The sequence below is a fragment of the Sciurus vulgaris genome (genome assembly GCF_902686455.1).
Source record: "Sciurus vulgaris genome assembly, chromosome: 3".
NCBI lineage: Eukaryota > Metazoa > Chordata > Mammalia > Rodentia > Sciuridae > Sciurus > Sciurus vulgaris.
This window is the reverse complement of record NC_136463.1, coordinates 21,468,049-21,494,244: the sequence shown is the minus strand read 5'-3', so window position 1 is coordinate 21,494,244 and position 26,196 is coordinate 21,468,049. Positions and strand designations below refer to the sequence as shown.

General features: G+C 46.1%; 1 protein-coding gene and 2 pseudogenes across 4 annotated transcripts; all 3 read left to right on the top strand.

Moving 5' to 3' along the window:
- Nucleotides 1–16,600, top strand: GAST (gastrin). 2 transcript variants are annotated; one of them, XM_079135226.1, is made up of 3 exons: nucleotides 1–735; nucleotides 16,068–16,283; nucleotides 16,419–16,600. In XM_079135226.1, exons 1-3 carry the CDS (start codon nucleotides 657–659, stop codon nucleotides 16,520–16,522), a joined length of 399 nt encoding a protein of 132 aa, XP_078991352.1. In that variant the 5' UTR covers nucleotides 1–656; the 3' UTR covers nucleotides 16,523–16,600. The 2 variants fall into 2 exon arrangements, with proteins under 2 accessions (XP_078991352.1, XP_078991353.1); XM_079135227.1 differs by lacking the exon at nucleotides 1–735 and adding an exon at nucleotides 1,158–5,785.
- LOC306658362 (farnesyl pyrophosphate synthase-like) lies at nucleotides 7,619–8,857 on the top strand (annotated as a pseudogene). The gene has a single exon. The product of its transcript is annotated as a farnesyl pyrophosphate synthase-like (transcript).
- Nucleotides 16,601–22,538: 5,938 nt separating the features above from the next.
- On the top strand, nucleotides 22,539–24,340 carry LOC306657082 (serine/threonine-protein phosphatase 2A catalytic subunit alpha isoform-like; annotated as a pseudogene). The gene has a single exon. The product of its transcript is annotated as a serine/threonine-protein phosphatase 2A catalytic subunit alpha isoform-like (transcript).
- Nucleotides 24,341–26,196: the final 1,856 nt, after the last annotated feature.

Sequence of the window (26,196 nt, the reverse complement as noted above, 5' to 3'; positions counted from 1 at the left end):
AGGCACCAAGGGGCAGGCATCTTGTCACTTAAGGAGCCTGGCTGGAACATAGTCCCTGTATAGAATAGGAATGATAGGAATGATACAGTACTGTCTTACTACCACCAAGTCTGTATACATGGACATTTACCAGAAGCTCCTGGGTGGAACAGATTCAGGGAGAACGTGATTTGGCAAGTTGGTGGGAAAAAGGGAGTAAAGGAAGATGTGGACTTTCCGGGTGAACTCATGTGGCTGAAACCATAAGCCAGGACGTTTAGGTGCTAATATGCAGAAGAATCACAGTGTAAAAGACTGGTTGTAATGAAGAATGCCTCCCACCCAGCTCTACTTAAGTCCCTGCCCTCCAACCCCAGACCCCAGCTATTCGGTCTTCCATGTCCAACCTCTCCAAGGGGACCTGCAAAGACAAACAAACATTCCTTAAAATGATGTAATGAAGACAAAACCAGTCGGGTAAAACTGAGAATCTACAAAAACAACTAAAATCTATTCATATTGCTCAGAGAAAAAAACATTTATTCCAAGAACGGAGAATTTGACCCCTTCCTTGTTTACCTACCTCAGTGGTGTCGCCTCGTGGCACTAGTTCTATACAGTGCTTTGCCATTAAGAGCCTGACTTTTTTTTTTTTTTTTTTGAGATGGGGTTTCACTATGTTGCCCAAGCTGGCCTGGAACTTGAACACTCAAGTGATCCTATTACCTCAGCCTCCTGGAGTAGCTGTGTATACAGGTACATGCTACCACACCAGATTAACTTTTTAGGAGATATACATTATTTCAAACTTTGTCACATAATGTGAGGCTTTAGTAATTTCTCTTGCATGCTCTTAATTCCTCCTAGCTCAAATATTCATGATGTAATTTTCTTGGGGGAATCTCACTAAAAATTGAGATTCTACTTGGGATGGTTTAACTCTGTTGGGTATTAGCTGAAGAATGCCCAGGTCTCCCTGTCTTTTCAAGGACCAAAATGTCTATGAACTGAGCCAGGTGTGGTGGTGCACGCCTGCAATCCCAGCACCTTGGGAGGCTGAGGCAGGAGGATCGCAAGTTTGAGGACAAGCTGGCCAACTTAGGCAGGACCCTGTAGCAAAATAAAAGTAGTAAAACTGGACTGGAGGTGCAGTCCTTATTTCAATGGTCAAAATAAATAAATGTTTAATGCTATAAAGCATAACATTGACAATAACTGCAATAAAATTCTTATATGGCTGTATGCAAACAATGAAAGTTCTAGAGAAAAGATTCTTAACTGAAGTTTGCAAAATTTATAAGCATTTTTTTTCAATTAATTTTACAAATTCAGTCCCCAGCACTAGGGAAAAAAAGTTACAGAATATGTATGCTGCTTTGGCTTGTGGGTTCATTTTATTCATTTGATATGAGGCTCTGATGGGGCTTCCAAGGGCTAAAAAGATCTAAGTAATAGGGGCTGGGGTTGTGGCTCAATAGTAGAGCACTTGCCTAGTATGTGTGATGCCCTAGATTCAATCCTCAGCACCACATATAAACAAATAAATAAAGGTCCATCCACAACTAAAAAAATACTTAAAAAAAAAAAAAAAAAGATCTAGGAAATAGCCCATAGTTCCTGATTCAGAAGCTCTGAACTAAGGGCCCAGGAGTCTGCATTTTATTCGGTATTAGCCAGTTCCTAAGGGGTGGCCCATGGATCTCCCTTGAGGAAGCTCTGCTTTGAATAAAGGGGAACTGCTGAGGAAACTCAGGCAGGAGGGGAGTATCATCAGAGCTCAGCTTGAAAAGTAATCAGAAATGTTATATTGGAGGTGGTTTGGCAAGAGTGGCCCAGGGTCAGAACTTTGTTGGACTGGGGCTGTTACTCAGTGATAGAGTACTTTACCTAGGATGTGTGAGGTCCTGGGTTCAATCCCCACATACCACCAGAAGGAATTAAAAAAAAAAAAAAAAAAAACTTGAAATCTGCATGTAATGCACATTTTGTGTATTTTGTGGGGAGAGCACCCATAGCCTTTATTAGATTCTTAAAAGGGCCCACAACCCAAAACAGCATCCATGTTTCCTATCCAGAGGTTTACCAGGTCCCCAGATTAACAGAGATTTTCAAGAACACCATTAAACACCTCCTTAAAACAGTGTGTTGGGCAAAAGGAGCTCGCACAGTAGCCAACACTCCACTGCACAGATGTCTGTGCGTTGACTTCCTTTCTCCACTGCCACTGTCACCAGGTGTCACCAAGACACAGCAGTCCAAATCATTGCACAGTTTAAATCGTCTTTAATCGTCATCCTTTATGGTTAATTTATACCCATCATGGACAATTGGTTAAAAACAGGAAGCATGGAACACAGGTTGAAAAATAAGTTAACGTGGAGCATAAACATGACAGTCACTCTTTGTGTGTCAAGTCATTGATTGTCCATTTCTGTGAAACAGGAAGAGACAAGCACAAGGGGGAAATTTGGTGCAACGAGATTACAATTTACGTAGGTTTCCTGGTCCACCTTAGAGACAGAACTAAAGGCTTTTCCTGCTCAACCTGGCCTGGGAGCCAGTTAGACATGCAGAATTTCAAGCCCCTCTCAGATCTACTGAATCAATCTTCATCTTATCCACTTTCATTTAATAGTTTGAGACACCCAGTTTAGACAATAAAATTAGCAGACCTTCCATTGTGATCCACAATCTGGTTAGAAAAAGAGTAGCTGGGAGTGGTGGTGCACACCTGTAATCTCAGGTACTTGGGAGACTGAGGTGGTAGGAACTCTGGAGCCCAAGAGTTCAGGACCAGCCTGGGCAATATAGCAAGACCCTGTCCCTTGGAGGAGAAAAAAAAAAAAAGTAACATTGTTTTCATAAGAGTAGATTCCTTCAGAGCTTTAACTCTGCATTGAAACACAAAAATGGGCTGTCAAAGTAAAGAAAGCAACAGGTATGAGCTGAGCTGAATACAGATTATTATTGCACTAGATAGGAGGTGTTGATACCTGGCTGCCAGGAGCTCAGGCCAGAATCACTGGAGTGGTCCAGGAATGATGGTTGATCTACTCATCAACCTGCAGGTCAACCAATTAAGTAATCTCCCAAATGCCAGAAACAGTGTTGACAAGCCAGGCGTGGTGGCACAAGCCTATAATCCCAGCAACTTGGGAAGCTGAGGCAGGAGGATGACAAGTTCAAGGCCAGCCTCAGCAACTTAGCAAGACCCTGTCTCATTTTTTTAAAAATTTAAAAGTACTGGGGATGTGGCCCAGTAGTAAAGCATCCCTGGATTCAATCCCCAGTACTACAGTGTCAACAGAAAATTCAGTGATGGCTGTATCTAATTTGGTTTTTCACTTATTGGGACCAAAGATAGGCCACATCTCACTCTTTACAAACTGCTTACATGTGAGTATCTTGAAACTTGCATGATGCTCTAGGAAAAAAAAATACAAAAGTTATACATTAAAATTTTAGTATTACAAATTTAAAGAGGTTCCAATGAATGCTAAAACATACACCCATGAAATTTAAACCTGCATTAAATATATACTTGTTCTCAAGCCAAACTGATATATCACTTTTTAACCTGTTCAAAGTTGTGGTTTTGCTTTTAACTAAATATACACAATATTTTGTCACTTTTTAAATGTAAAAGGTCAAAATTGGTCTTTGGTAAAATTACTACAGATTATGTTTTAAGTTAATGAACCTATCATAATTTACCAACCCCAAACATATTAACTTTACTGTTCTTAAAATTCCTAGTATATACATGGCATATGATAAAAAGATTTAAAAATCTCTATGTTGGTTCTTTAGTTTGGGGTTTTGTTTTTTCGTTTTGTTTTGCTTTGCTTTGCTTTTGTTTGTTTGTTTGAGATGGGCTCTTACTATGTTGCACAGGCTGGCCCCAGACTCCTGGGGTCAAGTATTGCTCCTATCTCCTCCTCCTCAGTGCTGAGACTACAGGCCTTTGCCCCTGCACCCAGCAGAAAGACTTAAATACCTCTGGAGCTGCCTCTGGAATCAAACTGCCTGGGTTCAAATCTCATCTGTGTGTCTGATGAGCTCTGGGTCCTAAAACTGGGTCAAGTTTTAGATTTGATTTTATCCTGCTTGAAGTTAATAAGTTGTCCTACTACTGTTCTTCCATTCTGGCAGAAGATACAAGACTCCTGGGTCAGGGGCAAGGAACTATTACCCACCACACAGCCAGCAGCATGATTTGCCTTCCACATTCCTCAGGGGTGTCACAAGAGGAACCCAGGTAAATGCCATGTAGGCAGAAGTTACCTCACAGCTGAGAAGTCCTGAGCTTGTGGAATCTTTACAGTAAGTAGTCAGTAAGCCTGCTCTTTACCATTAGGGAGACATTACTCATTCCTCAAGTTGCTCACTTTAAACACAACCATAAGAAATGACCCAGTTAGAGGTAGGAATGGTGGTGCCCACCTGTAATCCCAGCAGCTCAGGAGGCTGAGGTAGGAGGATCACAAGTTCAAAGCCAGCCTCAGCAACTTAGTGAGGCCCTAAGCAACTGTCTCAAAATAAAACATAAGGGGCTGGCGTTGTGGCTCAGTGGTGGCATGCTTGCCTAGCATGTGCGAGGTCCTGGGTTCAATCCTTAGCACTGCATAAAAATAAGGGTATTGTGTCCACCTACAACTAAAACAAAATATTAAAAAAAAAAAAAAAACATACAAAGGGCCGGGGCGGGGTGCTGGAGTTGAAGCTCAGTGGTAGAGCACTTGCCTGGCATGTGTGAGGCCCGGTGTTCGATAGGCAGCACCACATATAAATAAATAAAATTGAACAAAAGATCCATTGACAACTGAAAAAAAAAAAGGCTGGAGATGTGGCTCAGTGGTTAAACGCCCCTGGTTTCAATCCTCTCCCCAGTTCTGGAAAATAAATGGTCCAGCTGAAGAGCAGTCCTGGCTTTGCATAGACATAATGCCTCTAAAGAGCTTAGTTCACAAGGAAGCCTGGTCACCAAAGTGCTCTCTAAATTTTAGTCACCCATTGTTGTGGGAAGGGAAGGTGAAAATTCGTTAGTCATCAGAAGCCTTTCAGAGAAGAGCAATTCAAGGAGAGGGCTTCCCTTCTGACTTCCCCTCCACCATCCATAACACCATAAGCACATATCATATTGCCCTCCACTCCAGGGAAAAAGGAACAAGGAAAAACTCGTTCGACACTGTGTCCCCAGGGGCAGCACAGTGCCTGGCAAAGATGGCTCTTAGAAATTTTTCCTTGAATAAATAGGTAAATGGGTGAATGAACAAATGAGTGAAAAAGTGAAGGCCTGTGGTCTCTAAGTGGGCAGGAGTGTCAGGATTAGGGTCCTGGAGAGTCGGTTGACCTTGAAAGGGGTGACATACTCTCCAGTGATGGAGGAAAGGAAAAAAAGGACAGAAGTTGAACTCAGACAGTCGTGTTCATGATGCAGAGATGGGGGAAGGGAGGACCTGACGTCAAATGACCTTGGAAGTGAAGGAGAGATGATTCACAGGGTTGCCAGGCAACAACCCAATTGCAGAATATTAATTTGCAATTGAATTCATTGGTTACTTTCGGAAACTTTCCCGGTCCATTTTTTCTGGGAGAGGGAGACAGAAGCTGAGGAAGGGGTGGTGGTAGCCTCTGCCTGGGACTAGGCACCAACCTGCAGGTTCCGAACAGGACAAGGAGCAGCAACCTAAGTGTACCCCATATGACTGAAATGACAAACCCTGAGGAAGGAGAAAAGTGAGGTCGGGAGATGTAGGTGGGGTGAGGACCCCGATGAGTGGAAGAACCGGAAGTCACCAGGAAGGTAAAATAAGCAGAAACCGAGCTCCTGGAGAGAGGGTGGGATGGGGGCTGTGGGCTGAGGGGAGGCAGCAGTCCATGGAGGCCCAGAAAACCCATCAGGTTCACAGCTCTGCTCCCTGACCTGCTACCTGTTGGGAACTAACCCTAACAGCCTCACTTCCTCATCTCGGAAATACACCTGAATAGAGACTCCTCCCACACAGGCGTCTTCAGAATTACATTTCCCATTTAAAACCACTATTTTAGGGCTGGGGTTGTAGCTCGGTGGTCGAGCACTTGCCTAGCACATACGAGGCACTGGTGTTCGATCCTCAGCACCACATAAAAATAAAAGTATTTTAAAAACAAATAAAACCACTACTTTAAATTGCCAAACAAAAGTTTTTTTCAACATCTTATAAAAATGTTCAACTACACCCAGCATGCTGGTGCACACCCATAATCCCAGCTACTCAGAAGATGAAGCAGGAGGATTGCAAATTCAAGGCCTGCCTCAGCAACTTAGCCAGACTCTGTCTCAAAATAAAATGACAGGGCCGAGGATGGAGCTCAACAATAGAGCACTTGCCTAGCATGTGAAAGGCCTGAGGTTCAATCCTTAGTACTGAAAAAGGAAAAAAAAAAGTTCAAATACACAGAAAAGTTGAAAGAATTTTAATGTGAATACTCATACCCACCTCATTGATTCTGTCATTTATATTTTATTCTTTTTTTTTTTTTTTTTTTTTTTACCAGGGATTGAACCCTGCTTAACTCCTAGGTCACATCCCCATCCCTTTTTAATATTTTATATAGAGACAAGGTTTCACTAAGTTGCTTACGACCACACTAAATTGCTAAGGCTGGCTTTGAACTCCCGATCCTTTTGTCTCAGCCTCCCAAGCCACTGGGGTTACAGGCGTGCACCACCACGCCCAGCTGTATTTTATCATTCTTGTGTATGTGTGTGTGCTACCTGGGATTAAACCCAGGCCTTCATGCATGATGTGCAAGGGTTCTGCCATTTTTAATTTTTTTTTATTTTGAGTCAGGGTCTTGGTAGATTGCCTAGGCTAACCTCAAACTTGCAGACCCCCTGCCTCAGCCTCCTGAGTAGCTGGGATTACAGGGGTGCACCACTGTGTCCAGCATATATTTTATTATTATTGATTGCATATCTGTCCATCTTTTTTATGCACTTTTAAATAAATAGAAGTGTGCATAGCATGCTTCACTCTCAACTCTTCATTAACTAGACTTCATCAATTTTTTTACAGTTTGTGTTTTGTATAAAATTTCTATTAATGGGATGCAAACATCCTAATATGCATTTAGTGGGTTTTGATGGTCTGTAGCCAGAGTTCTGGGCCCTGTTTTGAGTAATAAGTGAAACAATAAATCCCATGAGGGCTCATTCAGTAGGGAAATGTTATTGTTAACACGTGAGAAGCAATACAGTCCCGAAGGTGGAGGCCAGGTGGGACTGGCCCCAAAGCCACGGGAAGCAGAAGATGATGTGAGGCCGGGTGGAAGGAGCAGTTTAAATTTACCATGTTTAGAGACCTCGTGAATGCCACCCGTGCCTCATGAACCCCATACCATGACCCTCGAGGTCAGTGAAGTTGGCCTTCTGTATCCTTGTGTTCCACATCTGTGGATTCAACCAACCAAGGATCAAAAATATTCAGGGGAGGTCTGGAGATGTTGCTCAGTGGTAGAGCACTTGCCTAGCATGTGTGAAGCACTGGGTTCCATCCTCAGCACCACATAAAAATAAATAAAATAAAGGCCTATTGCCAACTAAAAAAATAATTTAAAAAAATATACATTCAAGAGAAAATTTGTGTCTATACTGAACTTACACAGACTTTTTTTTTTCTTGTCATTATTCCCTAAACAATACAGTAGAACAACTATTTACGTAGCATTTACATTGCATTAGGTTATTATAAGCAACCTAGAGGTGATGTAAAGTATACCGCAGATTAAACAAGAGCTGGCATACAGGAGCAGAATGAACGGAGACCAGAAATCAGATGTTTATGCCCAAGAAGAGCAGGATTTCATCCAGCATTTCTCTCAGATAGTCAAGGTGCTGACTGAAGATGAGATGGGGCACCCAGAGACAGGAGATGCTATTGCTCAACTTAAGGAGGTCCCGGAATATAATGCCATTGGAGGCAAGTTCAACCGGGGTTTGACGGTGGTGGCAACATTCCAGGAGCTGGTGGATCCAGGAAAACAGGATGCTGATAGTCTCCAGAGGGCCCCGACAGTGGGCTGGTGTGTGGAACTGCTGCAGGCTTTCTTCCTGGTGTCAGATGACATCATGGATTTATCCATTACCCACCCGGGACAGCCCTGCTGGTATCAGAAGCCAGGCATAGGTTTAGATGCCATCAACGATGCTCTGCTTCTGGAATCCTGTATCTACTGCCAGCTGAAGTACTACTGCCGGGATCAGCCCTACAATTTGAACTTGACTGAGCTCTTCCTGCAGTGTTCCTATCAGACTGAGATCGGGCAGACCCTGGACTTCATCACAGCCCCACAGGGCAATGTGGATCTTGGCAGATACACTGAAAAGAGGTACAAATCCATTGTCAAGTACAAGACAGCTTTCTACTCCTTCTACTTGCCTATCACTGCTGCCATGTACATGGCAGGCATTGATGGGGAGAAGGAACATGCCAATGCCAACAAGATCCTGATTGAGATGGGAGAGTTCTTTCAGATTCAGGATGATTAACTTGACCTCTTTGGTGACCCCAGTGTGACTGGAAAGGTTGGCACTGACATCCAGGACAACAAATGCAGCTGGCTGGTGGTTCAGTGTCTGTAACAGGCAACTCCAGAACAGCGCCAGATCTTGCGGGACAACTGTGGACAGAAGGACGCCAAGAAGGTAGCCCAGGTGAGGGCACCGTACCAGGAGATGAATCTGCCAGCTGTGTTCTCGAAGTATGAAGAAGACAGTTAGTTACAGCCACCTTATGAGTCTCTTCGAGCAGTATGCTGCGCCCCTGCCCCCGCCATCTTCCTGGGGCTAGCCAACAAGATCTACAGGAGGAAAAAGTGACCTAGCAACTGCAAGGGCAGGGAGGGAGGGCTCTCAATAAATTATTGTATAACAAAAAATAAAAATTAAAATTAAAAAGTAAAGTATACAGCAGGATGTGTGTAGGTATGCAAATATTATGCCATTTTACATGCAGGACTTGAGCATCCTCAAATTTTGATATCAGTGGATACTGAGGATGACTGAGTACCATCCTCATTTCACGTACAGGAAAACCAAGACCCAAAAGATCCAGGTGACTTGACTTAAATCAATAGCACAGCTAAGTGCCAGAGCTGGGATTTAAGGCCAGGATCCTGATGCTTTCCTGCCCAATCCTTTCACCTACACAAATGCCCTGGGCATGAGGACACACACCTGTAATCCCAGCAACTTGGAGGCAAGGGCAGGGGATTCCAAGTTCGAGGTCAGCCTCAGCAACCTAGTGAAGCCCTAAGTAATTTAGATTCTGTCTCAAAAAATAAAATGGACTGGGGATGTGAGTCAGTGGTACAGCACCCCTGGGTTCAATCCGCAGTACAAAAAAAAAAAAAAAAAACGCAAACACCCAAAAATGCTCATTCTGCCCACACTCCAGCTGAGGCCTGGACTTCACCCCCAGGCTCTGAGCTGACCTGGGGGAAGATGGTTAAAACTTCCCCCAGTGATCTGAACCCAAAGCCTGGACTGAGAACCACCCCTTCAAAGGCATAGATGGACATGGGATGAAAAGGGGAGAGGGAAGGTCAGGAGAGCTGACAGAGGAGGGGTACCCTGTTGTCTCTGGGCATCAGGCCTTTGTCTCTGGGCCCCTGAGGTTGGGTGGGCATCTCTAGCTCAGTCTGGGAACAGCATCAGGCTGCCTGAGTGGCCCTGCCACCTTATCACTCCATAAAGCAGGTGAGACCAGAACTCATGAACACATTTCCCTCTGCCAATCTTCTGTCCCAGCAGGGACCAGAATGCCCATGTTGACACAAACACCTTCCAGGTGTCACTGTTTGTCCCCAGCACCATGACACCCTCCAGGCCCTGGTTGCCTGGGGCAGGGTGTCTGAGTCATCACCAATCTTTCCCTTTTCCACTATCAAGAACCACTCAGGGCCAGGCAAGGTGGTGCACCCCTGCAATCCAGCAACTAGGGAGGCTAAGGCAGGAGGATCACAAGTTCAAGGTCAGCCTCAGCAATTTAGCAAGACCCCATCTCAAAATAAGAAGGCTGGGTCTCTAGCTCCATAGTAGAGCACCCTGGAGTCAATTTCCATTAGTACACACACACACACACACACACACACACACACACACAAAGAGCCAATTAGGAGGCTGAGGAGATGGAAATTTAGCTCAGTGGCAGAGCTCTTCCTAGTATACCCAAGGCCTGAGTTCTGTCCTCACTCTGAAAAAAAAAAAAAAAAAAAGAAAGGTAGCAGGAAGCTGAACTGCTGTCTCCCTGACAGCAACGTACAGCTAATCCAGGGCAGCCTGAAAGCATCACTGTGGACAGAGTGCGCCCAGGTGCGCAGGGCTGCGACCCTCCCCTGGGGAACATTCACCCTCCATAGGGTGTCCTTGGAATTATGGTGATGTTTTTGTGTCCCTTGAATCTAAACCCCACCAAAGCAATAGTAGTGCCAACTCATGTTCACCTCCTATCCCAGACAGGCCTCCTCTCAACCCTGGGTCCCAGCAGGAGCTCAGTAACTGAAACTCATTTGGAATATTTAAAAGATCAAAATGCTTTAAAAAACATCTCCTTATCTGTCTTTGAAAAATCACATGCAAATTCCTGAAGGGTCTGTTGTTACTGTCAGAAACCTTCAGAAAAATGTAATCTTTGCTTCTGGGCTACAGTTACTGAGGATTGAACCCAGGCACACTTGACCACTGAACTACATCCCCAGCCTTTTTATTTCCTGTTTTGAGACAGGGTCTCGCTAAGTTGCTGAGGGTAACCTCCAACTTGCCTCCTGCCTCAACCTCCTGAGTTGCTGGGATTACAGACAGGCGACGCCTCTTCATTGGCATAATAAATTGACATAATTTGGACGTTTAAAGCAACATAGATTTATTCTCTCACAGTTCTGGAGAACAGAAGTCCAGGTACAGTGTGGCTCCCTGGGTCCTCTGTTTAGGGTCTCACAAGGTGCATCTAAAGGGGTGGTGAAGACCAAGGTCCTTTTGGAACCTCCAGGGGTAAATCCATTTCCAAGCTCATCCAGATTGTTGGCCAAATTCAGTTCTTGGTGGTTGTGGGCCTGACTTTCCAGTTCCTTGCTGGCTGTCAGCAGAGGACCTCTCTGGGCTCCTGAAGGTCATCTGAGTTGCCCTGCCACCATGTTCTAATCAGCAACTGCACGTGAGTCCTTCTCATAACTTAAGATCTGTCTGACTGTCCTTCAGTGACATCAGTTTTTTGTTGTTGTTGTTTTTGGCGGTGCTGGGGCTCGAACCCATGACCTCACACTTGCTATGGCCACATCTCTTCTGTCTGTAGCTGGGGAGATTTCTCTGCTTTTTAAGACTGCGTGATTAATTTGGGCTCAGTCAGATAATCCAGAACGAGTTCCCTAGTTTAAAATATGTAACCTTAATCATATCTGCAAAGTTCCTCTGCCATGGAATGTCACATATTCACAGGTTCCAGGGGTTGGGTATGGACCCCAATCTTTGACAAGACCATCATTCTGCATGGACACCCCTCCTAGGAGGACACAGTCCTGAATTTCAGGCCCACCTCTCCTTTTTGGTGTGTGAACTCAGAATGGGAATTGCTTCGCCCATCTAAGCCTCAGTTTCTTTGTCTGTAGAATGGAGTCATACAAGCACATAAACCCGAGGACCGTGGTGAAGAGTAACTGTTCATTCACGCAGAGGGCTGGTCACTGCCTCACGAGCCGCCTTGTTGTCATCGTTATGACTGGAACAGATCAACAGGAAGGACGTGGGTCTGGGTCTCAAGACTTGGGTTCTGATCTTCAACTTAGAGAAAGTGGATTTTCTGAGTGGGTGTCCCTCTGACAGGACAGAAAACTTTGGATTCATAGGGTGCTGCTTTTTAAGGACTCCTCTCAGCCTTAGGCAAGAGAAACTCCCCAAATGTGCTGAGAGTGTGCCCAGATCGTCACACGTTTCCCCTTCGCTGAAGCCCTGGAAGTAGGAATGAGTGACTCCCATTTCACAGATGAGGTTAACTGAGACCCCAAGGGGAAGGGGAAGATGATGCCAAGTGAATGAAAACCCCAAGATGGTCTGGGTGCTGGGCGGAGGGCTTGATGTACATCGCCTTCAGAAGACCCCAAGTTATTCCCCTCATTTCCTAGAGGAGAAGGCAGCTCAGAGAAAGGGAGAGACTGGTCCAAAGCTCAACAGCTGGAAACGGGCAGGACCAGGAAACCCTCTGCTTTCCATCAGACCAGGTGCCCTGGTAAGGGGACTGGCAGTTTCCATGACTGTGGACCCCTGGGATGAGGGCCGCCTCTCTCCTCCCTAAAGATGACCCCACTCCTGCAAGCCCGACAGGGCCCACAGTGACACCCGCCATGAATGGGTGCTGAACGGGAGACACGCTTCCACTCGGGGAAATTGGGACCCATCCTGCAAGCAGCCTGGTGAAGAACAACCACGGCGCGCATAACCCTGTCCGCCAGCGGAAATCAAGTCTTGGGTTCTGGGATAACCTGGGCTCTACTGCACGCTTGTAATTTCCTGTTACCACAGCAACACCCGTGTCTCCATCCCCCCAGGATCTGAGCAGAGCTGCTCTCACTCTGCCCTGTCCCCCGAACCCTCTCCAAGTACTTCCATCTCTGAGATTCTGTGATTCAATTAATCATCACCAATGCCTGCGCTGGTTTTTGTCATTTTTCTTTTATTCCATCTGCTGAGTCACCGTGTCCTGCTCTGAATTAGAGTAGCTATTCGCTAGAACATTGGGCCACCGGTTGCCATGGACACCTCACAGCCTGCATCCTTCATCACCCGTTAATTCTCAACAAGCCTGGCTGAGAGCGTGGGTACCACTGCCCTTCTCTGAGACCCAAGGAACATCAAAACTCCCCCAGAGAAGTACGGGGTGGGGTGCCGATGACGCACCAACAAGAGCAAAAGATCTGGTTCCCTACGTGAAAAAAATTTTAAAAACTGCCTGGAGCTCGTTACATCCACCCAAACCATGTCCAGGTAGCAATTTACCAAATACGTCAACAGCGTGCCATTTTGTTTTCTGCTACGTCTTTGGCAAATGACTTAGTTTGTTTGCTGATCTTTTGAGTTTTTTTTTTTTTTTTTTTTTTTTTTTTTTTGGAGGGGAAGTTCCAGGGATTGAACCCAGGGGTGCTTTTCCACTGAGCCCTTTTTATTTTTTGTTTTGAGGCAGGGTCTTCCTGGGTTGCTGGATCTCATTGAATTGCTGAGGCTGGCCTTGCGATCCTCCGGCTTCAGCCTCCCACAGGGGTGCCCCACCCGTCCAGCCTTTTTTGTTTGTTTGTTTTTTGTTTTTGCAGGCTGGGGATTGAACCCAGGGCCTTGTGCTTGCAAGGCAAGCACTCTACCAAGTGAGCTATCTCCCCAGCCCCTGTCCAACCTTGAGATGTATTTTTACATTGCAAAGCCCCGTGCAGATTACTATCTCCCTGTGGAAGCCAAACAAGGGAGCCTAGAAATAAAGACCCCTCATCTGACTCTGGTTAGGGAGTCTGCCAGAGGCAGGAGTTGGGGAGCTGGTCTAGGGAAGTAGATGGGGACTGGCAAGCCAAATCCAGCCCAGCACAGAGGACATAAGGGAAAGAGAGATGCCAAGAGTTTTCCACAGGAAGGGGAGGATGAAGGGTTTTGGAGGCCACCAGGACGTGGCCACTCTGCAGAAGGAGCAAGGCCATCAGCCCATGGCCCATTGCTCCTGATAACCACAGCACGTTCTATTTGCAGAGGCTTGTGTAGGGGACAGGGATCAATATCTCACCCCTCATTCACACACTCCCTGCCCATCAAACATCAGCATGTGGGGAAATAGGCTTCCTCTGAACCTAAGGTCATTGGGTTCATCCCTTCACCTACCCCCACCCAAGGGATGTAGTCTGAGAAGAGTACCAGGTCTCTGAACCCAAGGACATGGTGGGAGCTACCACTCCTGACCTGGGGAGCATATCTCTGTCATCTGCCTGCCTCTCCCACCCAGCTCATGAGTTCCCCCCTCCCTTCCCCAAACCCCAGGTGACTGACTGACCCTTCGTGATGGGGTGGGGCAGAGGTGGCAGGTTGTACCTATGCCCCACGCCCATTTCTCTTGTGGTGGGGAGACTGGCCTCATGCCAAAGGAGGGCTTGGGAGGGACTTCAAGGGCTTTATAAGGCAGGTCCAGACGGAGCACCCAGCAGAGCAGAGAGCGGACCCAGCAACCACACAGTGCACCTCCCAGCTCTGCAGGTGAGAAAACCCCGAGGGGAGGGGTGGGGAGAGTGGGGCACAGTGTTGACAGGCCCCTCACCGTCAAGGTGCCAGGCCACTGGCCAGAAGCTGGGGCTCACACCTTGGTGACTCCAGGGTTGGGAGCTGACCCTTAGCCCAGGACAGAATTAGGTCTTGCTCTAGGACCACCCTGGCATTCCCAACCCCTGCCTTCCACCTGCCCTTGTGCTGCAACTAGGACCCTGCCAACGCTCTCACCTGACACTCATCCCAGCCCAGAAGGTAAGGAGGACAGGGGCTACTATCCCGTCACCCAGATGAGAAGAACCAGCCTGGGAGGGAGATTTGACAGCCCAAGGTCATTCAAATTGTTGGGCAGGACTGGAACTGGAACTCATCACTCCTGCATCCCATCTCTACCTTTCTCCTAGACCAGCATGTGCCCAAAAGAACTTTCCATGATGATGGGAATGTTCTACATCTGCACTGCTTTGGACAGCCATATCGATGGCAGCCATTAGCCTACTGTGCTCTTAAAATGTGGCTAGTTTGAGGGAGCAATTGTTTTGTGTTTTAGCCTCGCTGATCTCAAACTCATGGGCTCAAGTCATCCTCCTACCTCAGTCTCCTGAGTAGCTGGGACAGCAGGTGTGCACCAACACACTCTGCTAAGTGAAGAATTTTTCTATTAGAGCTCATTTAAATTTAATTATATTAAAGTATATGATTGTTATGTATTATTTTAATTTGTTAATTAATTGTGGCGAGTGGCTACCCGATTGATTAAATGTGTAGCTTACACTGAACAGTGTAGCTCTAGATCATTGATTTTTCAACTTCCATTTCTTTAGTAGCCAATTTTTTTTTCCTCCCAAAAGAAACCTAACCCGAGAACCTCATTATGAAAAACCATTGAAAGGAGCATTTAGCCCGACGTGGTGGCACATGTCTACAATCTCAGTGACTCTGGAGGTTGAGGAAAGGAGGATGGCAAGTTCAAGGCCAGTCTTAGCAACATAGCAAGGCCCTAAGCAACTTAGCGAGATCCTGTCTCAAAAATAAATAAATAAAAAGGGCTGGGGATGTAGCTCAGTGATACGACACCCTGGGATCAATCCCCAGGAACAAAGAGGGGAAAAAAGTAGTATTTTATTAATAAAAAGGTTTTATTACAGGACAAAGTTTCTCTCATTTACTCGTAATAGAGCCAATCAGAATAACAAGGCTGAAAGAACACAAAAATACTGAATCCAGAGAACCGACGGGCCTTTGGCTTTTCTATTCGGACATCCCATTTAGTTCTGTACTGAGGTTTCCCCAAACTTGATCCACTATCAAACTTAATTGCAAATGGTAACAGTTTAATTTTTCCCAAGGGCTTTAGTACAATCATAGGATATTCCTCAGCTTGGCAAACCAAAGCAGGAGACTCCTTCCTCGGATCCAGCCACCATTTTGGTGGTCTTCAAAGTGACCGCATGTGGTAACACTCTTGAGTGGGTATGCTCCTTGGTGTCGCTATTTAAAAGTTGACTTTAAATTACAAGATTTTAAACATATACACAGCCACTGACCCGGCCTCAGACCCTGCAGAGCAGTCTGGGAAACACCGCTGTAGGGTTTGAATTTCTCCCAGGGAAGCAGGTAAGCAGGAAAGGCCAGCCCTAGAGTACTGGGCCGAGCTGGCAGGAACTGGAGAGAGGAACCTGAGATACAACCTGCAACCCACAGGAAACCACAGGTCTGCGGCAGTTGGGAGCCAGTAGCTGGAGTCCTTGTGATCTGGCTTCCTGTCGCTGAGCCTGCAAGGGGACACCTCGAAACCTTCTCCCCTTTGCAGACAAGATGCAGCGACTGTGTGTGTACACACTGATTTTGGTGCTGGCTCTCACTGCCTTCTCCGAAGCCTCTTGGAAGCCTCGCTCCCAGCTGCAGGATGCATCCTTGGGTCCAGCAGCCAATAAGGGCCTGGAGCCACAGTGGCCAGACCAGCTGGGCCCAGCCTCTCACCACCGAAGGCAGCTGGGGCCCCAGGGTCCCCCACACCTCGTGGCAGGTAGGAGCTGCTGACCACCCTCCCTGCTTACTGTGCCCAGTCAGATTTGGCTAAAGTCCCCCCATATTGGCCCTGACCTCAGTTCCTGGAGGTAAGGTGTCCTTCCCCCATTTCCACCTCCTATTGCCTCCTCAGACCTGTCCAAGAAGCAGGGGCCATGGATGGAGGAAGAAGAAGCAGCATATGGATGGATGGACTTTGGCCGCCGCAGTGCTGAGGAAGCGGACCAGCGTCCCTAGAACCAAGCTTCAGAGCGGCACCACCCCCTGCCCCACCCTAGCCCCAAACCATGGAAAGCAAATCAAAATAAACTAGCTTCGAATGGATATTGGATTGTGTCAAATGATGTGAGGCTGGGAAGGGGGACTCAGCTGGGGACAGGATTAAGACATGGAGGAGAGTTTAGCTCTCCGCAGGAGCAGGGACACTGAGCAACCCCTAGGAGAATGGACCAAGGCTCATTCTTCTCCCAGAGCACAAGAATCTGCCTAGGTGGGTGAGAGAGTAGGTGGTGGGATTTACAGCCAGAGTAATCTTTTTGACAGATAAATCAAATTCAGAAGTCTGAGACAGAAAGATTGCAAGTTCAAGGCCAGCCTAGGAAGCTTAGTGAGATCTTGTCTCAATATTAATGTTTTTTTTAAAAAAAAAAAAAAAAGGGCTGGGGGGCTGGGGAGATAGCTCAGTTGGTAGAGTGCTTGCCTTGCAAGTACAAGGCCCTGGGTTCGATCCCCAGTACCGCCAAAAAAAAAAAAAAATGGGGGGCTGGGGATGTAGCTGGGTGGTAGGTTGCCCCTCGTTTCAATCCCCAGTGCTGCAAAAAAATAAATAAAGATAAATTCAGTTGTGTCACTCTCAGTTTTAACCTTCCAAACCTTCCCTCACACCTAGGATGCAACCTCCACTCTTGCCAAAGCCCTAAGAGCTAGCCCTGCCATCACCTCCCTCTGCGAGTCCCTGTTCCTTCCTCTCCTTACTCAAAGACACCATGCTCCTTCCTCTGTCCTTGCTGTTCCCTACGCCTGGAATATTCTTCCCCAGATACACATACAGCAATTTCCCCTCTTCTCCTTGAATCCTTGGTTGAAATGCCTCTTCCTGAGAGACCCCTTCTGCTCCTCACCTTTTCCAAGAGACCCCATTATTCCACCACAACATAACGGTTTTTTATTTGTTTGTTTTTTTGTTTTGTTTTGTTTTGTTTTTTGCTACTGGTGGTTGAACCCAGGGGTGCTTAACCACTGAGCTACATCCATAACCCTTTTTATTTTATTTTTTATTTTGAGACAGCATCTCACTATGTTACTTAGGACCTCACTAAGTTGCTGAGGCTGGCTTTGAACTCACCATCCTCCTGGCCTAGCCTCCTGAGCTCCTGGGATTAGAGGCGTGCGTCACCATGCTCAGCTCACAACCTAACATTTTATTGAGAGCACGTTTCACAATCTGCAGTAGGTGTTTTACCAGTGGATCATCTGCCTCCCCAGCTAGGAGGAAAATTTGGAGAGGGGCGACCGCATGTCTCTCTTCTTTGCTGTATTCCCAGTGCCAAAAAAAAAGAGGACGACTGGGTGTGGTGGTCCACGCCTATAATCCCAGGGAAGCTGAGGCAGAAGGGTCGCTAGTTCAAGACCAGCCTGAGCATCTTAGCAAGGCCCTGTCTCAAAATAAAAAAATTGAAAAGATCTGAGGATGTAGCTCAATAGTAGAGCACTCCTGGGATTCAATTCCCAGTGCCACAAACCCAAGATAGAAAGAAAGAAAGAGAGAGAGAGGGAGGGAGGGAGGGAGAGGAAAGGAAAAGGAAAAAAAAAAAAAAAAGAAGAAGAAGAAAGAGAAAAAGAAAAATAAATCAAACCTAGGGGAGCCAAATAAATATTTGCCAGATGAACAGGTGAGTGACTGGCTTACCTGATAGTCCTTCACCCATCTTCCCTCACGGTAGTACCTGTCAGCAGCATCCTACCACAGGCCCGAGCTACTCCCCTGAGGACTGGAGAGGAAGAAAAATTCCTCTGTCCACCTAAGGTTCATGGCTGGGCTCTGTAATAATAATTTTTTAAAAAAGATTACAGGAGAAAGGAAAGCAAATTATTTGCATGTGTACTGCACATTTAACATATGGAGTATCCAGAGACAAGAAGAGGTGGCTCAGAACTGGGGCTCAGGTAACATCTTCAACGGATAACATTCCATTTGTCGAGAAATGGCAGGATAAAGGAAAGTGGATTCAGGCTTCCCAGAGTGGCAAACCGGGTGGGGAAAGCAACTATATAAAAACTAATGGTAGGTAAATGTCTGTCAGTCAAGTTTATTCTGCAGACTGTTCCAGTTCCATCTCCAGGTTGATAAGGGTCTAAAGAGGACTAGTGATTAACTTTTGTCCTTCTTGGTAGAGTGGGAAAAGAGATACCTTTGAAAGTTTATGTCCTGTTTTAGGCAGATGGGGGCGGCCAGGGAACTTTTCTTATAGCCACTGCTTCTCCGTTGCCTTTACCTCAAAATAATCCTTATGCCAATGAGGCATATCTTCGGGTGTAGACTCCAGTTTCCTTCAGGTCTGAAAATGATGAGGAGTTAAATTCTGCAGGGACATCTCTCAGCCAATGTCAGATGAGAGTTAGAGGATAAATATTCCAGCTCCCCGACTCCCTGGATTGGGAAAAGTATGTTTTACTCTGTCTCCCAAAGTTCCCCAACAGGTTGAGCCCCAATCACCCAGAGCAGTAACTCATTCAATGATATCCTTCCCTGCCTGCCTCCCTTCCCTGTCTCAGATCATTGTCCTCCCACTGGGGTTCCTTGGAATCCACCCAAACTACCCTCATTCAACTCCTTGTCTCTAAGCCTGCCGCTGGGGGAACTTGTCCTAAGACAGTTGGTACCAGAAGGGGTTGTAGGAGGTAGACACTCATAATGGGACTGTGAAATTGATCCTTCAATAGCTAAACCCCATGGTTGGTATGAAATGAGGTGCTGATACTCCCTGGAATGCTGGAGTATCACTATTTGTCTGTGCAGGTGGTGTTGGGGATCTAACCCAGGACCTCATGAATGCGAGGCAAGCACCTACCACTGAGCTACATCCCCACCTCTAGCATCACAACTACGACTCATCTCAGTGAATTAGGAATGGGATGCAGGTAGAAAGGAAGCACCGACGTCAGTGATTGCTCCAGCATTTGAGAGAGAGGAGCCATGACCATTGCAATAAGAACTGTGGAGTTGGTTGGCTATTGTTAACCATCAGAGAATCCAGTAAGGAAGAAATCCTGTTAGCCACTCTCAACTCAAGATACACTGTGAAAGTAGAACAGCTCCCATTGCAGCAAAGAGAAGACAGGGCTGAAAATCAAGCCCAAGATCTGATTGTAAGATCAGATGCAAAGTAACAAATGAAGCTTAAATAAGAATCCCAGCAAGTCTCTTCTGCTAAAGTCTTAGAATACAAGAAGTGGGACCATGAGACCTTGGGTGGCATATTTTAGGAGATACCCTTAATAACCTTGAACTCCCAGATTTCTTTGAACCCTCTGGACTAGAAGAAAAGCCTCTACCTCACCAAGGAAGAGCAGCTTCCCCTTCACTGGAGATCATACAAAAGCCTCCCCAAAACAGACACTTCATAAGATGATGATTCTCTTCAAGGTCTGACCCTGTGCCAGGCGTGGTGAAGCATGCCTGCCTTAGTCCCAGAGGCTCCAGAGGCTAAGGTAGGAGGATTGCAAGTTCAAAACCAGCCTCAGCAATAGCAAAGCCCTAAGCAACTTAGCGGGACCCTGTCTCAAAATAAAAAATAAGGGCTGGGGATATAGCTCAGTTGGTAGAGTGTTTGCCTTGCAAGCACAAGGCCCTGGGTTCAATCCCCAGCACCACAAAAATAAATAAATAAATAAATAAATAAATAAATAAATAAATAAGAAAACAGACCAAAACAGATCTAGAACAGATGAGCCAAAGACTGAATCAGCTTACTGATATGGAAAATTATGATCCTTTGCCTGGTTTCCAAATCTGCATCTGTTTCGTCAGCCATTTATCAATATCATGGTACACCGGGCAAAGAGGCACCCCCAGACAGTTCAGAAGCTAGTGTATAGCAGGCCTCAGCCGACACTTATCCCAGAGAACTTATCCCATCATGCTTCCACCCGTATTAAAGAGGGAACATATAAAACCCAGGTGACAAGTGGAGTCCTTTGAAAGTCTGTCTCAAAGTATATCCAGTGGATCCTTTGACACATCTTGCAGTCATTTCTGTGACACATGAATGCATAATTTGAAAGGACAGACTTAACAGATGGCAGAACACTCACACTAATAGGCTGTCACATGGAATTAGAGCCATCGTGGTGGGAACAACCAAATGGAAGTCCCAGAGGCTGCCCCCACACTCAAAGACCACATCTCAGGTGAAAAGGCAGAGACAAGGGCCATCCTTAAATACTTAAGGGATGCAGGGGTGATGCACTCCATCGTATGACCATTTAATTCCCAGGCATTTCCCAGGTCCCTCGAAAAATGAGATGGGCCACTGTCATTGTGGGAATTACTGTAAACACAACCAGCAAGAGCCGAGTTGGCAGCAGCTATGGCAGATGTGGTATCGCCACTAGAACAGATAACACAACCCCTATACGTGGTATGTCACATTGACCCCATGAAAATCTATTTTCAATTCCTATCAGGAAGAAGGATCAGAAGCAGTTCTCATTTAGCTGGAAGAGACAACAGGACATGTTCAAGGTCTTGCCTGGATCCACATTCACCGTCCTAACCCTCTGTCACAATATAATCCAAAGGAACTTTGATCATATAAATATCTGTGGAGCCTTACAGCAGTTCACTAATTGATGTCACCATGTTTATCAGATATAGTAAACAGGAAGTGGCAAGTATCCTAGTGACCTGGTAAGGCACATGTACACCAAAAGTAAGAACATAAGATTACTCTTCAGTTTTTATGGTCTCAGTGGTCTAGGGCAAACTTGTAGCTTCCACTGCTAAGAAAGAGGCCCAGGGCTTGGTAAGGTCTTTGGGATTTGGAATCAACACTCAGAGATACTCCCTTGACCCCTCCATCAAGTGAATCAGGAAGGTGATAGAAGGATAGGTTCAGGCTCTGGCACAAGCACCTCTGCTGACTAGGTTATATGACCTGGGGATCCCACAGTGCCATAAGTACTCATGGTAGAAGGACATTATGTGGCATCTCTGAAAAGTCCCAACAAGAGAATTGTAGTGCTCAATTCTAGGACATTTTCCCTATGGATCAAAATAGAAAATATTTAAGGTTCTTCAGGCTAAGAGGCAAAATCAAGGATACTGTATAGGTACTGAAATAACATTTCTAAAACATAAAAACTATTCTTCTCCCGTCTGCCATATAACAACAGTCAAAGGCCCAGATTTGGTCATAGTTTACAGACTCCTGTTCTGGAGCAGAAGAGAGCTGTCAATTATTTAAAAACTTACTCTTGACATGCTACTGGCCCATGAGCATCAAGTTTCTCTGCAATCAGAATTGCCCATTATGAGCTGGCTAATTTCAAACCTATCATGATAAAAATTTGGGCAAGCCAAAAAGCAATTAATTGAAAAATGGATCTTGTAGAGGGAAATGGGGTGGGAGATGGTGGACCAAGACATTATTCCCCTATGTACACGTATGATTACATGAATGGTGTGGATCTGCATTGTGTATAACCATAGAAATGAAAAGTTGTACTCCATTTGTGGACAATGAATCAAAATGCAGTCTGTAAAAGTAAAAAATAAATTAATTAATTAAAAAAAAAAAAAGAATGGAAATGGTACATTTGAGACTGGCTTGGCCTCAGATGGTTCAGAGGGTACAAATAAGTTATTTGAATAGTTATCCACACCCCCAGATCACCCCTATCTGTTTTTCCTTTCTGGAACTGGAGATTGAACCCAGGGACACTTTACCACTGAGTCACATCCCCAGTCCTTTTTACATCTTATTGCAAGACAGGATCTCACTAAGTTGCTGAGGCTGGCCTCGAATTTGCCATCCTCCTGCCTCAGCCTCCCAAGTTGCTGGAATTACAGGTGTGCACCTCTGTGCCCAGCAGATCACCCACATCTATTGCATCTGCACCTCTCCCTTGGCTCACCCCAATGGCCTTATTGGAGGTGCCTGTGACTAGTCCACAGAAGAGGAAAAGCCTAGACCTGGTCACAAATGTATAGGCTTGATATGTTAATAAAAAACTGAAACCAGATTACAGAGCCGAGCTCCGGAGCCAAGGCGGTCGGAGAAGGAGGCGCAGCGGCCGGTGGCCGAGCACTGCGGAGAGAGCCAGTGGGCCAGCGCCCAGCAGCTGCCAGGGGCCACAGAAGTACCCCGGGAATCGGCGGCGGCGTATGCGTGTGGCCCGTGTGCGGGCGGCGGCGCGGTAGTAGCGCGGAGGGGCAGCCGGTTCGGGCGGGTGGCATCATGGACGAGAAGGTGTTCACGAAAGAGCTGGACCAGTGGATCGAGCAGCTGAACGAGTGCAAGCAGCTGTCCGAATCCCAGGTTAAGAGCCTCTGCGAGAAGGCTAAAGAAATCCTGACAAAAGAATCCAATGTGCAAGAGGTTCAATGTCCAGTCACTGTCTGTGGCGATGTACATGGGCAATTTCATGATCTCATGGAACTGTTTAGAATTGGTGGCAAATCACCAGATACAAATTACTTGTTTATGGGAGATTATGTTGACAGAGGATATTATTCAGTTGAAACAGTTACACTGCTTGTAGCTCTTAAGGTTCGTTACCGGGAATGCATCACCATTCTTCGAGGGAATCACAAGAGCAGGCAGATCACACAAGTTTTTATGATGAGTGTTTAAGAAAATATGGAAATGCAAATGTTTGGAAATATTTTAAAGATCTTTTTGACTATCTTCCTCTCACTGCCTTGGTGGATGGGCAGATCTTCTGTCTACATGGTGGCCTCTCACCATCCATAGATACACTGGATCACATCAGAGCACTTGATCGCCTACAAGAAGTTCCCCATGAGGGTCCAATGTGTGACTTACTGTGGTCAGATCCAGATGATCGTGGTGGTTGGGGTATATCTCCTCGAGGAGCTGGTTACACATTTGGGCAAGATATTTCTGAGACATTTAATCATGCCAATGGCCTCACGTTGGTGTCTAGAGCTCACCAGCTGGTGATGGAGGGATATAACTGGTGCCATGATCGGAATGTAGTAACGATTTTCAGTGCTCCAAACTATTGTTATCATTGTGGTAACCAAGCTGCAATCATGGAACTTGATGATACTCTAAAATATTCTTTCTTGCAGTTTGATCCAGCACCTCGTAGAGGCGAACCACATGTTACTCGTCGTACCCCAGACTACTTCCTGTAATGAAATTTTAAACTTGTACAGTATTGCCATGAACCATATATTGACCTAATGGAAATGGGAAGAGCAATAGTAACTCCAAAGTGTCAGAAAATAGTTAACATTCAAAAACTTGTTTTCACATGGACCAAAAGATGTGCCATATAAAAATACAAAGCCTCTTGTCATCAACAGCCGTGACCACTTTAGAATGAACCAGTTCATTGCATGCTGAAGCGACATTGTTGGTCAAGAAACCAGTTTCTGGCATAGCGCTATTTGTAGTTACTTTTGCTTTCTCTGAGAGACTGCAGATAATAAGATGTAAACATTAACACCTCGTGAATACAACTTAACTTCCATTTAGCTATAGCTTTACTTAGCATGACTGTAGATAAGGATAGCAACAAATAATCATTGGAGCTTAATGAACATTTTTAAAAATAAGTACCAAGGCCTCCCCCCTACTTGTGAGTTTTGAAATCATTTTGTTTATTTTAAGGGAAACCGTTTAATTTAATTGTATGATTTGTCTGCACTCAGTTTATTCCCTTCTCAAATCTCAGCCCCATGTTGTTCTTTGTTATTGTCAGAACCTGGTGAGTTGTTTTGAACAGAACTGTTTTCCCTCTCCTGTAAGACGATGTTACTGCACAAGAGCACTGCAGTGTTTTTCATAATAAACTTGTGAACTAAGAAAAAAAAAAAAAAAAAAACTGAAAACAGACTGTTGCCAAAATATGGCCTCACGTGGGGTGGCCCTGAGTGACAATGGTCAGTAGCCATTCTTCCAGTGGACAGAGCTTCGGGTAGTATAGCTGGTCATCAACTTGGTGTAGAGGGATAAATGGCCTGGGGGATACACAGGCTCCTGGGCAGTGACAATAGCATGCCTGATTGTTCAAGGACTTCTGGGGAAGAGGCAAGTGGATAGATCTACAGAGGGGGTGCAAAGCTTGTGGATCCTTGTGTTCCACATCAGTGCCCACCAGAGAGCATCCACCACAGAAGAGGCACCGCCCACCCAGGATGCTTCATTCAATGGAGGTCATCAGACTCTGATTTCAGCTACTCCATACTTAAGCCACAGACCCACAGATACAGTGACAAAGACGATAGTGGCAGAGACAGAGGTGATATGTGGGCCTGACAGCTATTCTGGCTACCCAGAAGCAGAGACCTACTTCAAGCCCTTAACAGGCTACCACCCCTGGGAGAGATTGACAAGCTACTTGTCGGTAAGTGATTATGTCAGACACCTTCTACCCCAGGGGCCACTGAATTGTCCCTGTGGGGACTGATGCATATTCTAAGTATAGGTTGGTCCTTCTTCCTCACAGTGCCTCAGTCAGTACCAGTCGAGGGCTTACAGAGACACACTCATGACTTCCCCTGTGCTTTACATCGTAAGACCCATGACACATGAACTCACACCAAGACACCCACTTTATAATGAGGGACCCGCAGCAATGAGCACATGACCACAGGGTCCATATATGCTGTCACACACCACATCACCTGAAATTGCAGGTCTGATAGAAGGTTGGAATCAAAGATGTAGCTAAGGTGCTAACTCAGAGAGGTACCCTGGGGGTGAGTTGCATGGACTTTGAAGCAAAGGCCATTGTATGATGGCCTGGAACACAGGGATCCAGGAAGGGAAGCGTGAAAATGGAGGTAGCTGGCATCACCATCCCTCTCAGAGGCCCACCTGAGGAATTTGTTTTCTGTCCCTACAATCTTAGCCTGTACTTGCCTAGAAATCCTGCTTCAGAGGGTGGGTATAATGCTTCCACTAAATCTAAAGGTACAGGTTTGGGAGGTAGCTCATTGGTGGAGCACTTGCCTAGCATATGTGAGGCCCTGGGTTCAGTCCCCAGCTAAACAAAGTTACAACTGCTGCCTGGCCATGATTGGGGTCTTAGTGCCAGCAGAGCAGCACCTCTGATTGTCTTTTTTGCTGTTGCTGTTTTTCTTTAAGATACTTGACCAAGCCAGGTGCCCATCCCTGTAATCCCAGCAACTCAGGAGGCTGAGGCAGGAGGATCACAAATTCAAAGCCAGCCTTGGCAACTTAGCAAGGCCCTAAACAACTTAGTGAGACCCTGTCTCAAAATAAAACAAAAAAAGGGCTAGTGATGTGGCTCAATGGTTAAGTTCCCCTGGCTTCAATTCCTAGTACCAAAAAAAAAAGATACTGTGACCAGGCACCATCTTAAAGAAGCAATGCCAGGCCAGAGTGAAGTCCACATGAAGTTCACGTTCACCTTAGCAGAACCAGGTGTAGCCTGCAGCAGATACTGTCGATGCCCATATCCTGGCTGGGCACCCGCCATTGCAGCACACGCTGGCCAGGTCCTCTTATAGCACCAGGTACTCCCTGCTGAGGCTCTTCCCTTGCTGCAGAAGCACAGCCAGTGGCAGTGCTGAGACCCCAGGGGCAGCCCTTGGCCAGTGATGAATGGGAGCTGGAGGAGCCATGTCCCAGCTCCCTCATCCCTCAGTGGGATAACTGAGAGGATTCTATGTGTGAGCCACAGCTAACAAGCACATG